The sequence below is a fragment of the Mustela erminea genome, chromosome 4, assembly GCF_009829155.1.
Source record: "Mustela erminea isolate mMusErm1 chromosome 4, mMusErm1.Pri, whole genome shotgun sequence".
NCBI classification, from domain to species: Eukaryota; Metazoa; Chordata; class Mammalia; order Carnivora; family Mustelidae; genus Mustela; species Mustela erminea.
In genome coordinates this window covers 83,466,419-83,481,350 of record NC_045617.1, presented here as the reverse complement: position 1 = coordinate 83,481,350, position 14,932 = coordinate 83,466,419, and the positions used below count along the sequence as shown (strand labels likewise).

Here is a 14,932-nt window from a genome sequence, read left to right as displayed (position 1 = left end):
TGTCTCTGGTTTTGTTTGTTTGTTTGTGATTCTTTTTCTCTCCCGGATTCTTATATGTCGAAGGTTTTTTAAATTTTTCATGTTGAAGTTTTCCCTCTGGTATCTGGTGATTTTTATCATTCAGATTTTAAGAGTGAAGTCCTAAAAGCTGAGCAGTTGCCCTGATTTGTGTCTGAGTCTTGTTAATTAAAGGCTTTTCCTTTGGGGACCTCCAAATGTCAGTATTTGTGGCTCTTTTTTCTGGCATGGTTCATTTTTTTCTTTTATTCTTTGCTAGAGAGTAGAACTTGGTGGCAGAGTTCTGTGAGCTGGAGAAGCAGACTGGGTGCCTCATTTTCAGTTTCAGACTTAATTCCTCTTTTCTTTCAGTCAGATCTATGCCTTGTGTTGCCACAACTATAAATCCTTTGGGTTACTTTCTCCAAAGGTGGCATTTCCTGTTTCCTATGGAGGTAAAAGCAGTAGCCTGATTCTATCAGGTGGAATGACAACGTGGGGGATCTGTCCATTTGTTAAATGGATTTTCAAACAGATCTCCTTTTCAGCATTACACCCCTCCCATCTCCATTCTAACTTCTCTCTGTACTTTACCTCCTTCTAGTTCATGAGTCTTTCCAGGGCTCCTCAGGGTGACCCCGCCTTGCTTCTCCTTGGTTTCTCCTTCTCCAACCACTTAGGCCTGACTAAGTCCTTCACCCGCCTGAATCCATTTTCCATTTTCATGCATTGTGGTTTGGGGTGACTACTAGTTCAATAAAGATGAAACCTTTATTTTCTTTTTCCTCCTTATTATTTTTGGGAGTAGTGATATGGGGACTATCTCAGCTATCTTGGCCAATTCCAAGTTATCTTTTCGGTCCCCGCTTAAACATCATTCCTAACCCAGACTAGGTTAGGTCCACTCACTATAATTCAGTCTCAAATACCTATCATGATTCTAATTAGGTATATATGTCTGCCTCCCCTGCTAGACCATTACCTCCACCAGAGAAGGGACCATTTCTGTCTTGCTGACTGCTATATCCCCAGTGTGTAGTGCAATGCCTAACATTTAATAGGGGCTATGTACATATATTTTAAAGATTTTTAAAAAAAATTTGCTAGAGAGAGAGAGAGAGTGTGAGAGAGCACACAAGCAGGGGGAGTGGCAGGCAGAGGGAGAAGCAGGCTCCCTGCTGAGCAGTGAGCCTGATGCAGGGCTTGATCCCAGGACCCTGGGATCATGATCTGAGCCAAAGGCTGATGCTTAACTGACTGAGCCACCCAGGCATCCCTAAATATATATTTTTCATTGTTGATCAACATATATTACTCATTATAAAGATTTGTAGCTAGGGGCACCAGTCTGGCTCTGTCTGTAGAGCATGTGACTCTTGATCTTGGGGTTGTGAGTTCCTTCAAGCCCCATGTTGAATGTAGAGATTAGTTTTTTAAAAAAATAGCTAGATTTACAGTTGATACCACCAATAAGTATTTAAAGTTTCATGATCTTAGTTATGATTGTCTAGTTATTTATAGAAACACTATAAAATGACTCTTGTCCATTTCCAAACTTACTTTACATGGACACTTTTAAGATCATAATGTACTGAGAGTAATATGCACTCCGATCAGCATAGTGTATATATTTTCTATTTCTGCTGCTATAAATTACCAGAGACTGAGTGACAAAACAACACAAATTTTTTTATCTTGTAGTTCTGGAGGTTTGAAGTTTAAAATGGATTGGCAAGGCTGCCTTCCTTCTGGAGGCTCTAGGGGAGAATCCATTTCCTTGTTTCCAGGTTTTTCTTCTTTAGCTTCCAGAGGCTTCCTTTTATTTCTTGGTTCATTGAATCTTTCTTACACACTCTGACCTCTGCTCCCATTGTCATACCTCCTTCTCTGACTCTGACCTTTCTGCCTCCCTCTTATAAGGACCCACGTGATTAAGTTGTGCCCAGATAACTCAGGATGATTAGATATTTCTCAATAGCTTTAACTTAACCACATAAGGAAAATCCATTTTGCCACATAAGATAAAATATCCACAGGTTCTGGGGGTTAGGATGTGAACATCTTTGGGGGATGGTTATTTAGCCTACTACACATAGACAGTAGAATGTAAATCCATACATGAATTAGTTGCTGCAAGAAATGATAAAACTTCCCTCATATATACTTTAAACTTTGAATCAGAACAACCTCCAAACAAAGTAGATAACATAATTTATTAAGTGAAAAATATCATAAATATGTATTGAAATACTAAGACAGTAAACCAATGATTATTTTTAAAAAAAACTTTTTTAAAATTTATTTTCAGCGTAACAGTATTCATTGCTTTTGCACCATACCCAGTGCTCCATGCAATCCATGCCCTCTCCAATACCCACCACCTGGTTCCCCCAACCTCCCACCCCCCCGCTGCCCCTTCAAACCCCTCAGATTGTTTTTCAGAGTCCATAATCTCTCATGGTTCACCTCCCCTTCCAATTTCCCTCAACTCCCTTCTCCTCTCTAACTCCCCTTGTCCTCCATGCTATTTTAAACCAGTGATTATTAAATAGACAAATACATCATCAGCTCAGTAGCTGCCTTGCTTCCATGTGCATAGCCATTATTGTCCTTTCATGAATCCTGGGATTTCCTGGTGTTTCAGGTAGGCACACCATTTCCTAAAGGCAATTATCTAATTATATGAACAACTATAAAAAAGAGCATAGTGCTTTTTCTTACATATATTTAAAAATAAACTTTAGATGGAAAAATATAATTAGCATTGATTATTTTTCAATAAATACCTCTTAACATCCTGTAGAATTGTTTGGGAAAAATTATAATAAAAACCTACTTGGGGAAAACCAATTCCAGCATTCTTAATTGTTTATTTTGAAAGACCATGGTTAGATATTTCCTTCTCAGTTATCTAGCAATGTCATGTGAATACACAGTACAAAATGATAATTTCACAAGGGGCTGATGGGAAAGCCTATCAGCTAGCTCTTTCAGATAAGAACCTCACTCTGGGGGTGCCTGGGTGGCTTAGTCAGTTAACGGTTTGCCTTTAGCTCAGGTTGTGATCCCGGGGTCCTGGGATTGAGATCCACATTGGGCTCCCTGCTCACTGGGGAGCCTGCTTCTTCCCCTCCTGCTGCACAACCTTCCATGCTCTCTATCATTCTCAAATAATTAAATAAAATCTTAAACAAACAAACAAACAAACCTGTAACTGTATCTTGACCGTCAATTTTGGCTAATTTAGTAATTTAATAATTTTATTCAGGGCTAATTTGGCCGTGCTGCATTAGCTGGAGAGCAAGTCCTTTTTCCAATGGAAAGTGTACTTGAGAAATCAGATTAGGATCAGAAGGTTGTCTGATGCATATAGTTAAAATGCCAAACTGTTAAAATAGATGAAGGGGCTTAAGAAGAAGAAACTTTCAGTTATAAAATAAAGAAGTCACAGGGATTAAAAAAAAAAAACCAACTGTCAAGCTTCCCAAGGTATCAAAAAGGCCCAGGCACCCACAGCCCTTCAAAGCATAGCTCCCTCTTCCCTCATCTGGCCCACATCGTAAAAATCAAAATATTCAAGTAGCATTCTGCTCTGGAAAATATAGTAAATTTGAAAAAGAATGAGTCAGAATTCTACTGGCTGATTCCCACCCCCTCTTGGTTTGCATAGCTGGGATAACTGCTCATTGCTTTTCTTTCAGTTGTTTGTTTTTACTTCTTGCTTCTTTGTCTAAAGTTGGAATGCAGCCACTAGCCACAGGTAGCTACTGAGCACCAGAAATATGGCTAGTCCAAATTGAGATGTATTGTAAAATACATACTGGATTTTGAAGATGTACATTAACAAGAATATAAGATATTTCAGTAATTTTTATATTGATTACCCATTGGAATAATAGTATTTGGATTTATTTTGGAATATATTTGGGTAAATATATCATTAAAGTTAATTTTACATGTTTCTGTTTATTTGTTTCGTGTAGCTGCTAGGAACCTTAAAATTACATATGTGATGCAAATATTTTTATTGGATAGCATTGATCTAAGGCACCTGAAGTCCTCTTCTGTTACTTTCTTTAGTTGTTCTTTACTGTCTGACTTCTAACCATTTCTTCCATTTCCATTAAAGTGCTTAGATTTAGAGGGTAAACTACAAAGTGAAACTGTGGCCAACCTTTAAAGATTTTCTTTTAATTTATTTATTTGACAGAGAGAGAGAGATCACAAGTAGGCAGGCAGAGAGAGGGGGGAACGCAGGCTCCCCGATGAGCAGAGAGCCTGATGTGGGGCTCAATCCCAGAACCCTGAGATCATAACCTGAGCTGAAAGCAGAGGCTTAACCCACTGAGCCACCCAGGCGCCCCTTAACCTTTAAGTCAAGAGAATTAAGTGCACTGGTAAACAATGAAAGTCTTAGTTCAGTTCTTCAGTGTATTGGTTTGGTGCTGCCGTATTAGAAAAAAGGTGTAGGGGCGGAAGAACAGTCTTCATTAGAGGTTGTAGAGATGGACTATGAACCATGTGTAGAGATGGACTATGTGTACATGGGGAATTAAAGAAAGAATACAAAATCATACACACGCAAAGAAGTAGGACAAAAATATATTTCATCTCCAACCTTCCCCATCTCTAGGCTTTAAATCTACTTTCTTCTGACTATGCCATTTTGTTTGCGTTTTTCTATGCATACTTATTTAGACTACTCTCTTGGTAGAATGTGGCTACTGAAAAAATGAAGAAGAACTCCCTGGAGATGAGGATGTGATGTGGTTGCAGATCTAAAGACCAACAATATAGAAAGATGTTTATTTAAGTTGAAAAAGACCTTAGTTACTCTGTTCCATTTTCCACTCAAAACCATAACCCTTAGATATATAGAATAAAACCTGTTTGTATTGTTAGAACACCAATATTCATCAAACATACTGAATATACACTGATGGGGGAAATTTTCTGAAGATGTATTTTCAACAGGGAAAAAACATGAAGAAAAAACATGATACCATTGTTTGTGAACCTAAAGAACTTCTGAATGCCTCTCCCAAAGTAACAAATCGTTGCAAATCCCTGTGGGTGAAATACAGTTTTCAGGAGTACATGACTGACTTGTCAGCTCCCAGCCAGTTTCAGCCATGTCAAGGAACCCAGGTAAGATATTATTTGCATTAAGCTAAGATAAATATTATACTTAGCATGTATTTTTCTTGGTATTGAGGACATAAAATCGGGCCTTAAATAGATTATTTAAACATTAACTGTAAGAAGATAGTGGTCAATCATTCATTAATGTTCTCAGGTGGTAAAAATCTAAGACTGACATTGCCTCATAAATCTCTTAGTGTCTGTTAGCTCTAAATTGTTGATGTGACAACTCATTAAGATGATCCAAAATTAACTAAAATAGATCAAATTTGCATTCTAATAGAGATTTGTCTTTAACTTGACCAGACAAAGTCAATATTGTTAAGTAGAGAAAATTCAGTTTCGGTTCCTTTTTGATTTTGCCAGTATAGGAAAGAACATGAGGGAAATATAAACATGAATTTTTGTTTTACAAAAATTTGCATGATTCCTAAATGTCCCTGAGTGTTGGAAAATTAGAGTCTCATGTTTTGAAGGGCACTAGGGTGTTGGGGTTAAAGAAGCTAAATTTAGGGGCACCTGGGTGGCTCAGTGGGTTAAAGCCTCTGCCTTTGGCTCGGGTCATGGTCCCAGAGTCCTGGGATCAGCCCCATATCGGGCTCTCTGCTCAGCAGGGAGCCTGCTTCCTCCTCTCTCTCTCTGCCTGCCTCTCTGCCCACTTGTGATCTCTGTCAAATAAATAAATAAAAATCTTAAAAAAAAAAGAAGCTAAATTTATGGGGTTTTAGACTTTTAGATTAAGAATATGCTAGACCAAAAAATAAATAAATAAATAAATAAAAAGAATATGCTAGATAGGGGCGCCTGGTGGCTCAGTGGGTTAAAGCCTCTGCCCTCGGCTCAGGTCATGATCTCAGGGTTCTGAGATCCAGCCTCGCATTGGGCTCTCTGCTCAGCAGGGAGCCTGCTTCCCCACACCCCTCTCTCTGCCTGCCTTTCTGCCTACTTGAGATCTCTCTCGCTGTCATTAAAAAAAAAAAAAAAAAAAGAATATGCTAGACACCTGGAAGGAATAATTAAAGCTAATCTCAGACTATTCTTCAGTTTTAAAAGAATATATGCCACTGAGAAAGTGGACATTCAAGCATCGTGAGAGCCTCTTGCCACATATCAAATATGGTACGTTTTCCAGAAATAACTGGATTGATTAAAATAACTGAGTTTTGATCTGCGCAGGTGTCAACAATGATTTCTCAAAGCCTGAGATTCTGTCACCTATCTTCTAGAACATAGATTTTTTTACAAAAATTGAGATGTAATCTGTACACCATAAACTTCAAACCTTTAAAGTGCAAAACCAATGGTTTTAGCATATTCATCAAGTTGTGCGATCGTTTTCACTATTCTGGAACTTCTGTTTTATTATAAACTTTTCCCAGTGTTTCCGCACTCAACTATACCCTTTGAGCCTCACAGAGCCTTCCTCAAGCAACTTATGAGGTACCCTGTGGCCGGTTGCCACATTTAATCCAAATTAGAGTTTCACCTCAAAAACAGAAGCAGGGTGAAGAATAAAGCCCCTACGTTTGAGTTATACAGTAACAGCCAACAACCTAATTTACGTTTGCTTTCGCGCCTAGAACTCTCGTTTTACCCTGCATGCGAAATCTTATTTGTGACAGGAATTTTAGTCGGGGGCAGGGGGCGGGCCACCGGCGTGTTAGAAAAACAGGGGATCCGTCAGCGTGAGCTGGAAGCGGACAGAAGCCCTCCACCACCCTCTCACTCTCTTCCCGGCTCCGGAAGCGGCGGCGCGTTTGTCCCCTCATATTTTAGGTCATTTAGAGGCATGGAGACAGAGGGGGCCCTGAAGGTGTCAGAACAGCGTCAGGAACGCCCAGCCGCAGGGTAACGGGAGGCGCGGGGCAGTGTATTCCGGGGTTCCAGCCTCCGAGCTCCCGCAAGCGCGCCGGGGGCCAGCAGCTAGATGGGCGCTTCCCTGTTCGCTCGGGAGACGGATTCTGGCCGCCGCGAGCGCTGTGTGCGCCCCTCATTGGCCACAGCGAGACCACGTGACCTCTGCCGCCAAAATCGCCAGCTGGAGCGCGCGCTTTCCCGCGGGACAGACTGGCAGCGCGGTCAACGGCTTGCAGGTCCCGCAAAGGTCGAGGAGGTCGCGCGGAGGATCTGCGGAAGCTCTCTGGCTGGGAACCCTAAAGGGGGAAAAAAAAGCCTTAAGTACGACTTCACCTAAAACTCCTACTGAGGAAGCTGGTCACTGAAAGGTCCCCTTATGCCCTCTTTGCCTCTTGGGCACAGACTGAAAGTGGAAATCCCCAGTCCTTAGCGACTCGCTGAAGCCAAAATGTCTCGGCTACTTTGGGGAAATAGACATGTTTGAAAGTATAACTCTTTGGAGAAAGAAAACACAATTTCTGTCAGGGGAATTTAAAAACGCTTTTTAAAAGAAAATTTGAGGAGATGCGTAGGATCTTGGGAAATCGGAGAAACCACCCGGATAGGTTGTTTAAGGGAAATCAGAAACTCTGGGGAAAACAAAACGTAATAAGAGCAAAAAGAGGGCTTTTCCACTTCTAAAAATGTAATAATTACTGGTAGGAAAGGGTAGAATTATGTATATGTGTGTGTCTGTACGTATGCGTGTGTATGTAGGTAGTATAAATGCGATATATTGATTGTAGAAGTCAGTAGAGAATCCAGTTGTTCAGCCTCTTTCTCCCTCAGAGAGTGGCTGGATGCTCATTTTGCCCCTTTCTCTTTTCTTCTAAGTCTCAAGTGTCCTCTTTCTCCAGAGGGACACATTTTCTTTTTTTACAAATTAAAAAAAAACAAAAAACCCCCGTCCCCCAAAAAAACCCAAAAGAAAACCAGGGTCTACTAAGTTCCAGACGCTGCTAGGTACTGGGGTGACGGTGGTGAGCAAAAACATTAACAGTCCCTTCCGTCCTGGAGCATATTGTGGGGTAAAGGAGGCAGATAGGTCCAGATGCTATAACGGGGCTTTGATCTAGCAGGGAGTTGGGAGAAGGCTTCCCTCAAGATTAACCCTGGACTGAGATCTGAAGGAGGCAAAGGGAGCCTTTTGGGCAAGGGAGAACTGATAGTCTCTCCTCTTCCAGTGACTGCCCATTTCTCATTTCCGCTACACATAAATTATATTGGCCTCTAAGTTATCAAAGACACTTCTTTTTTCTTTTAATTGTTAAGTTCTTAGGGAGTAACTCATAACTAATAATTACTGTTATAGACCATGTATGTACAGTAGGTAAGTATATAATAAACACACCTAGGGACGCCTGGGTGGCTCAGTTGGTTGAGCAGCTGCCATCAGCTCAGGTCATCATCCCAGCGTCATGGGATCGAGTCCCACATCGGACTCCTTGCTCTGCAGGGAGCCTGCTTCTCCCTCTGACTGCCACTCTGTCTGTCTGCCTGTGCTCGCTCTCGCTTGCTCGCTCTCTGACAAATAAATAAATAAAATCTTAAAAAAAAAATTGGTTTCTGTTGATTCCAGAGGCCTAGGAAGGCACCCTCCCCCAAATTCAGAGACCTGACAATGTCCCTGTATTGTGGAATTGCTTGCAGGAGAAAATCTTTTTGGTACTTTAGGCTGCTGTCAACTTATGTCGCTAAGACCCGGTATTTATTTGAGCTGAAGGAAGATGATGATGCATGTAAAAAAGCCCAGCAGACAGGAGCATTTTACCTCTTTCATAGACTGGTTCCTTTGCTTCAGAAATCTGGACACCAATACCAGGCTCCCCGGCATAGCCTACTAGAGTTGGAAAGGCTCCTGGCAAAGTTTGGACAGGACACACAAAGAATAGAAGACTCTGTGCTGATTGGATGCTCTGACCAGCATGAAGCATGGTTTGCTCTGGATCTAGGTCTGACCAGCTCCTCTTCCCAAAATGCTGCCTTACAGAAACCAGAAATAGAGACAGAGCTCAAGGGCTCTTTCACTGAGCTGACAAAGGCTCTCTTTCAGCTGAATACAAAGGATGCCTCCTTGCTGACCATGGCTCAGGCTCTTCTCCGTTGGCATGATGCTCATCAGTTCTGTAGCAGAAGTGGGCAGCCCACCAAGAAGAATATGGCTGGCAGCAAGCGTGTGTGCCCTTCCAATAAGATCATCTATTATCCACAAATGGCTCCTGTGGTGATCACTCTAGTGTCAGATGGGACACGATGCCTGCTTGCTCGCCAGAGTTCCTTTCCCAAGGGAATGTATTCTGCTTTGGCAGGTTTTTGTGACATAGGTGAAAGTCTGGAAGAGGCTGTCTGGAGAGAAGTTGCAGAAGAGATGGGATTGGAGGTGGAAAGACTGCAGTACTCTGCATCCCAGCACTGGCTCTTTCCTAATAGCTCACTCATGATTGCTTGTCATGCAACTGTGAAACCAGGGCAGACAGAGATCCAGGTGAACTTGAAAGAACTAGAGGCAGCTGGCTGGTTCAGTCATGATGAGGTGGCCACAGCCCTGAGGAAAAAGAGTCCATATACTCAGCAACAGGACGGGACATTCTGGTTGCCCCCCAAGTTAGCCATTGCCCACCAAATGATTAAGGAGTGGGTGGAAAAGCCGTCCTGCTCTACCCTGCCTGCTTAGCCCAGACTGAGTCACCTAGATCCCTTCTCAGTATCCTGGAAGGTCATAAGAGAGATCAGTTGATAAAAGGGGAGGTAACCAAAGGCCATCTCCAACTTCATACTAAGACAGAGTGGGAGGTGACTAGGATGCCTCTAATAGCAGTGTTAAGGAAGTTCTTATTCATAGGCAATCAAAATGCCAAACTGATGTCAAAATCAGAGGGAAGTCTGAAGCATTAGTTTGAAAGTAGGCCCCCATGCATCTGTTTCAGCTGAGATCTTGGAAGCAAACACCTTTTGGCATGTATATCATTAATGCTGGGTTTACACTAACTGCCAAAATGTGCCTGGTATAATTTTAATGTTAACTTAGTAGTGAAGACATACAGCAAATCTCAACCCACTACTGAGTTACTTTTCATCCTCATAGAATTAGGAAAAATTGAACAATATAACATTTAAAAACTCATGTACAGGTAGTTACTGTGTACATGGTATTTAAATAAAAGTCATATTTCTTTAAGTCATCTGAAGGGATGACGAAAGTGGGGCCAAGGTCTTCCTCAGAGTACTCAGTAATAAATCAGATGCAGTGATGTTTTGCTTAGGCAACTGCATCCCAGTGGGGCTTAAGATAACTAAGTCTTTTGCCATTACTTGGACAGCTTATGACCCAAAGAAAAGAAAATCACTTTGTCATGTCTGATTTCCTAAATATAAAATGGTACTGTCATTTGCATACTGTTAAGTGTTATAACTTCAGCTAAGGGATTAGTGAGGGTGAACCGTTTCTTGTTTTATGAGCTAAACTAAATTTAGGATTGCTCATCATTCATATATGTCATTCTATACCTTGTCATAGGGGAAAATTTATCTGGAGGAAATAAAATTTCCACACCCTGAAAAAAAAATTTAATACACACATCTAATATACATTATCATCTCTTGTTTTATATAATAAAAGCATGCAATGATTTTTTTTTAAGATTCCATTTTATTTATTTGAGAGAGAGAAAGTGAGAGAGAGCACAAGCAGAGGGAGGGGGAGAAGCAGACTCCCCAGTGAGCAGGAAGCCTGCAGTGGGCTCAGTCCCAGGACCCCGGGATCATAATTAGAGCTGAAGGCAGGCACTTAACCGACTGAGCCACCTAGGCGTCCCAAAACATTCAATGATTATAACAAAATTTAGAATATGTATCTCAGTAGAACTAAAAGCTCTATAGATATTCACAGTGGTGAGAGATCACATTATTTTGGAAGATTCAAAAAAGCCATATTGAGAAAGTATTTTTTGAGTTGTGATTCAAAGGTAAAGATAAAATTTGGTCAAATAGAGTAAGAAGGCTGGAGAGGTGAGTTGAGATATAGTCTAAGGACCTTGAAAATCAGTCCAAAGGGTTTATAGAAACTAAGTAAAAATGTTCTATTTCACTTTTAAGGACTTTCCTGAGATATTTTTTTCTTTTCTGTTTACCTTAGGAAATTTAAAATATGCAAAAAAGTTGTACAAATGAGGGACATTTGAGTGGCTCAAGTTGGTTGGGCAACTGCCTTCGGCTCAGGTCATGATCCCAGTGTCCTGGGATTGAGTCCTTCGTCGGGCTCCTTGCCCCGCAGGGAGCCTGCTTCTCCCTTTGCCTCTTACCCCTTGCATGGATTTATCATTTTTTGGTGGAGGGGGGAGCACATTTGATTTATCTTTTTATCTCTCTCTTTCTCTACCTCCCTATACACACATACTCACAAACACATGTACAGATTTTTTTTTTTTTGCTACAAAGAAAGTTATGAGATAAAGTTGTAGACCTACTAACTTCATCTTTAAATAATTCCATTTCTAAATAATTTGTCTCCTAAGAACAAAGATTTTCCTGTATAACCACAATAGAGTTATGACACTCTTGAGATACTTTCTAAAGTAAATTTTGAGTATTTATGTTAATACATTAATAATAAATGGTTACTGATTTTAAATGGCTTTTTAACAATGACTAAGATATTAAGTGCTATAGAAGTATTTGCCTATAAAAACATATTTTCATGGGTGGAAAATTAAAGAATATGAAAATTTTGGCATATGGTGAAGAGTCTTGCATTCTTGTTCCCTGTCTGTTCAGTTCCCACTCTGAAGACTACTTATTGCAGGCAACCATTGTTCTTTTTTTTTTTTTTTAAGATTTTATTTATTTGACAGAGAGAGATCACAAGTGGGCAGAGAGGCAAGCAGAGAGAGAGAGAGAGAGAAGAGGAAGCAGGCTCCCTGCTGAGCAGAGAGCCCGATATGGGGCTCAATCCCAGGACCCTGGGATCATGACCTGAGCTGAAGGCAGAGGCTTTAACCCACTGAGCCGCCCAGGTGCCCCTCTAGAGGTTTTTTATGTAAGTATGAGCAAACGTGAATATAGATTTTTATACCCCTCCCTTTTTAGAGAAAAGGTAGCATTCAAAACACACTGTCCTTACTTGTTTTTTCAGTTAACAGTATGATTTGTAGATATTTTTCCATTAATAGTTACAGAGTGTCATTTTTATTTACAATGACATAATATTCCCTTGTGTGAATATAGCATAATTTATTTAAATAGTTTATTCTTACAATGAGATATCACCTCACACCAGTCAGAATGGCTAAAATTAACAAGTCAGGAAATGACAGATGCTGGCGAGGATGTGGAGAAAGGGGAACCCTCCTACACTGTTGGTGGGAATGCAAGCTGGTGCAACCTCTCTGGAAAACAACATGGAGGTTCCTCAAAATGTTGAAAATAGAACTACCCTATGATCCAGCAATAGCACTACTGGGTATTTACCCTAAAGATACAAACGTAGTGATCCGAAGGGGCACGTGCACCCGAATGTTTATAGCAGCAATGTCCACAATAGCTAAACTATGGAAAGAACCTAGATGTCCATCCACAGGTGAATGGATAAAGAAGAGGTGGTATATATACACAATGGAATACTATGCAGCCATCAAAAGAAATGAAATCTTGCCATTTGCAACAACGTGGATGGAACTAGAGCATATCATGCTTAGCGAAATAAGTCGAGCGGAGAAAGACAACTATCATATGATCTCCCTGATATGAGGAAGTGGTGATGCAACATGGGGGTTTAAGGGGGTAGGAGAAAAATAAATGAAACAAGATGGGATTGGGAGGGAGACAAACCATAAGTGACTCTTAATCTCACAAAACAAACTGAGGGTTGCTGGGGGTAGGGGGGTTGGGAGAAGGGGGGTGGGATTATGGACATTGGGGAGGGTATGTGCTTTGGTGAGTGCTGTGAAGTGTGTAAACTGGGCCATTCACAGACCTGTACCCCTGGGGATAAAAATATATTATATGTTTATAAAAAATAAAAAATAAAAAAAAATTTAAAAAATAGTTTATTCTTGATATACATTTAGGTTGTTTCCAATCATTTAATATTGAAACAGTGCTACAACAAATTTGCATATTTGTATTTGTAAACCTTGCACATATTTGCATTTGTAAAAATTGATTGATACATTGCCCCCCTCAACTAGAGGTTGTACCAATTTCACTCCCACCACTAACTGTGGGAGTTTCTTCAGGCTTTTGATAAGGTTCTATACCAAGAGGTAAAATATGTGAATGTGAATTATTGTTGATATTTTACAAGTTTAAATGAAAGATCTGTCTTCAAGAGAAACTAAAAGGTAGGGCTGTTCTTATTCTTATAGAATAGCCAACATTTTTCATCTAACCCTAACCTTATTTTCTGTCCCATTCTCTCTACCCCCTCATGCAACTGCATCTTTAGAATCATAATCAATAATATCTGTTGAGGACCTTCTATATGCAGGGCACTGAACTAGGTCTCAGAGTTATGAAATAGATACAGTCCTCAAGGAATACACTGTTTATTTTTATTTTTTTTAAAAAATATTTATTTATTTGACAGACAGAGATCACAAGTAGGCAGAGAGGCAGGCAGAGAGAGAGGAAGGGAAGCAGGCTCCCCACTGAGCAGAGAGCCCGATATGGGGCTCAATCCCAGGACCCTGGGATCATGACCTGAGCCGAAGGTAGAGGCTTTAACCCACTGAGCCACCCAGGTACCTGGAATACACCGGTTAGTTGGTCAGATATGCACAAAATATTATTTATTATGTTGAGTTCTGGAATGTAAAACACATCCCTAGCTTTGGTACATTTAATCCTTTATTGCATCCTATCTGCATGTCCTTTCTTTTCTGCCCCTTTGCCTACCCAATTCCAATTGAGCTATTCAAGTATTGTTGGCTTCTATATAGCTCTTCATTTCTCCCATTGTCCATTACTGAAACATATACAACTTGTATTCCATCTTCCTAATGCAGATAGTGGATTTAGTATTTCCCAGGTGTCAGTTAACTGATCAGTTAAACTAATAGATGGAGATCATTATGCTTCTGATTGGCATGGGCAGGGCTGGTCCTAAACCCATTTTGAAAAGGTGACCTCCCTTTGGAGGATCTCCCTACTCGGTTGCCCTTTCTTCTCTCTGCGTGCCTTCTCTCCTGGGTGAGCTCTCAGCCCTCACTGGTACCCTCACGTAATCTTTGATTGGGTGTCAACTAATTAGTAGGGTGTTATTTCAAAATGGTTTGAGATGAGAATGTCATTAATGTGTATAGGGTTCATGATACTCTTGACAACAACAATAGAAACTGAAATGACAGGCAGTATGGTTGCAATTTTTATCAAAGGGCCGTATATTTCACCTACTATGTAATTCACCTTCTCTTACCTGAAATGAGCTAATGCACTGAGACCCTGGCCCTCCTTACCTCCTATATTCTCCCTTCCCCACTTAACCCTGTTGTAGGGTTCAGGAATTCTGGAGCCATTGACCTTAGAGCACTTTTTTAAAAAAGGCTTTTTAAAAAATTTGTTGTAGAGAGAAAGAAAGATAGTGAGAATAGAGAGAGGGACAGAGGGAGAAGGAAAAGGAGAGGGAGAGAATCAGAATCCTTGCGGAGCACAGAGCCTGCCATGAGGCTCCATCCCAGGACCCTGAGATCGTGACCTGAGCTGCAATCAAGAGTTGGAGGCTCAACAGACTGAGCCACCCAGGTGCCCTCAGAGCTCTACTTTTGAACCCAGCCAGGCAGTCATGGCTCAGTGGCTTCTGGCGGTAGGACAGGGGGCCTGTGAAGTGGGGTGAGTAATCTCCCGTGCCCTTAGACACTCTTCCTGTTGTCTTTCCCAGTCCCCTCACAGCCTGGCTGTCCCC

At 40.9% G+C, this 14,932-nt stretch overlaps 2 protein-coding genes across 3 annotated transcripts in view; both read left to right on the top strand.

Annotated features, from left to right (window-relative positions):
- PXT1 (peroxisomal testis enriched protein 1) overlaps window positions 1-14,932 on the top strand; it is a 61,966-nt gene that overhangs the window by 25,280 nt on the left and 21,754 nt on the right. The window contains 2 exon segments of the mRNA XM_032339749.1: window positions 4,972-5,098; window positions 5,101-5,145. Of these exon segments, the coding sequence (XP_032195640.1) occupies window positions 4,972-5,098; window positions 5,101-5,145 (172 nt within the window).
- LOC116588545 (nucleoside diphosphate-linked moiety X motif 13-like) lies at window positions 8,606-9,981 on the top strand. 2 transcript variants are annotated; one of them, XM_032339748.1, is made up of 2 exons: window positions 8,606-9,256; window positions 9,360-9,562. In XM_032339748.1, exons 1-2 carry the CDS (start codon window positions 8,657-8,659, stop codon window positions 9,474-9,476), a joined length of 717 nt encoding a protein of 238 aa, XP_032195639.1. In that variant the 5' UTR covers window positions 8,606-8,656; the 3' UTR covers window positions 9,477-9,562. The 2 variants fall into 2 exon arrangements, with proteins under 2 accessions (XP_032195639.1, XP_032195638.1); XM_032339747.1 differs by having other exon boundaries at window positions 8,606-9,981.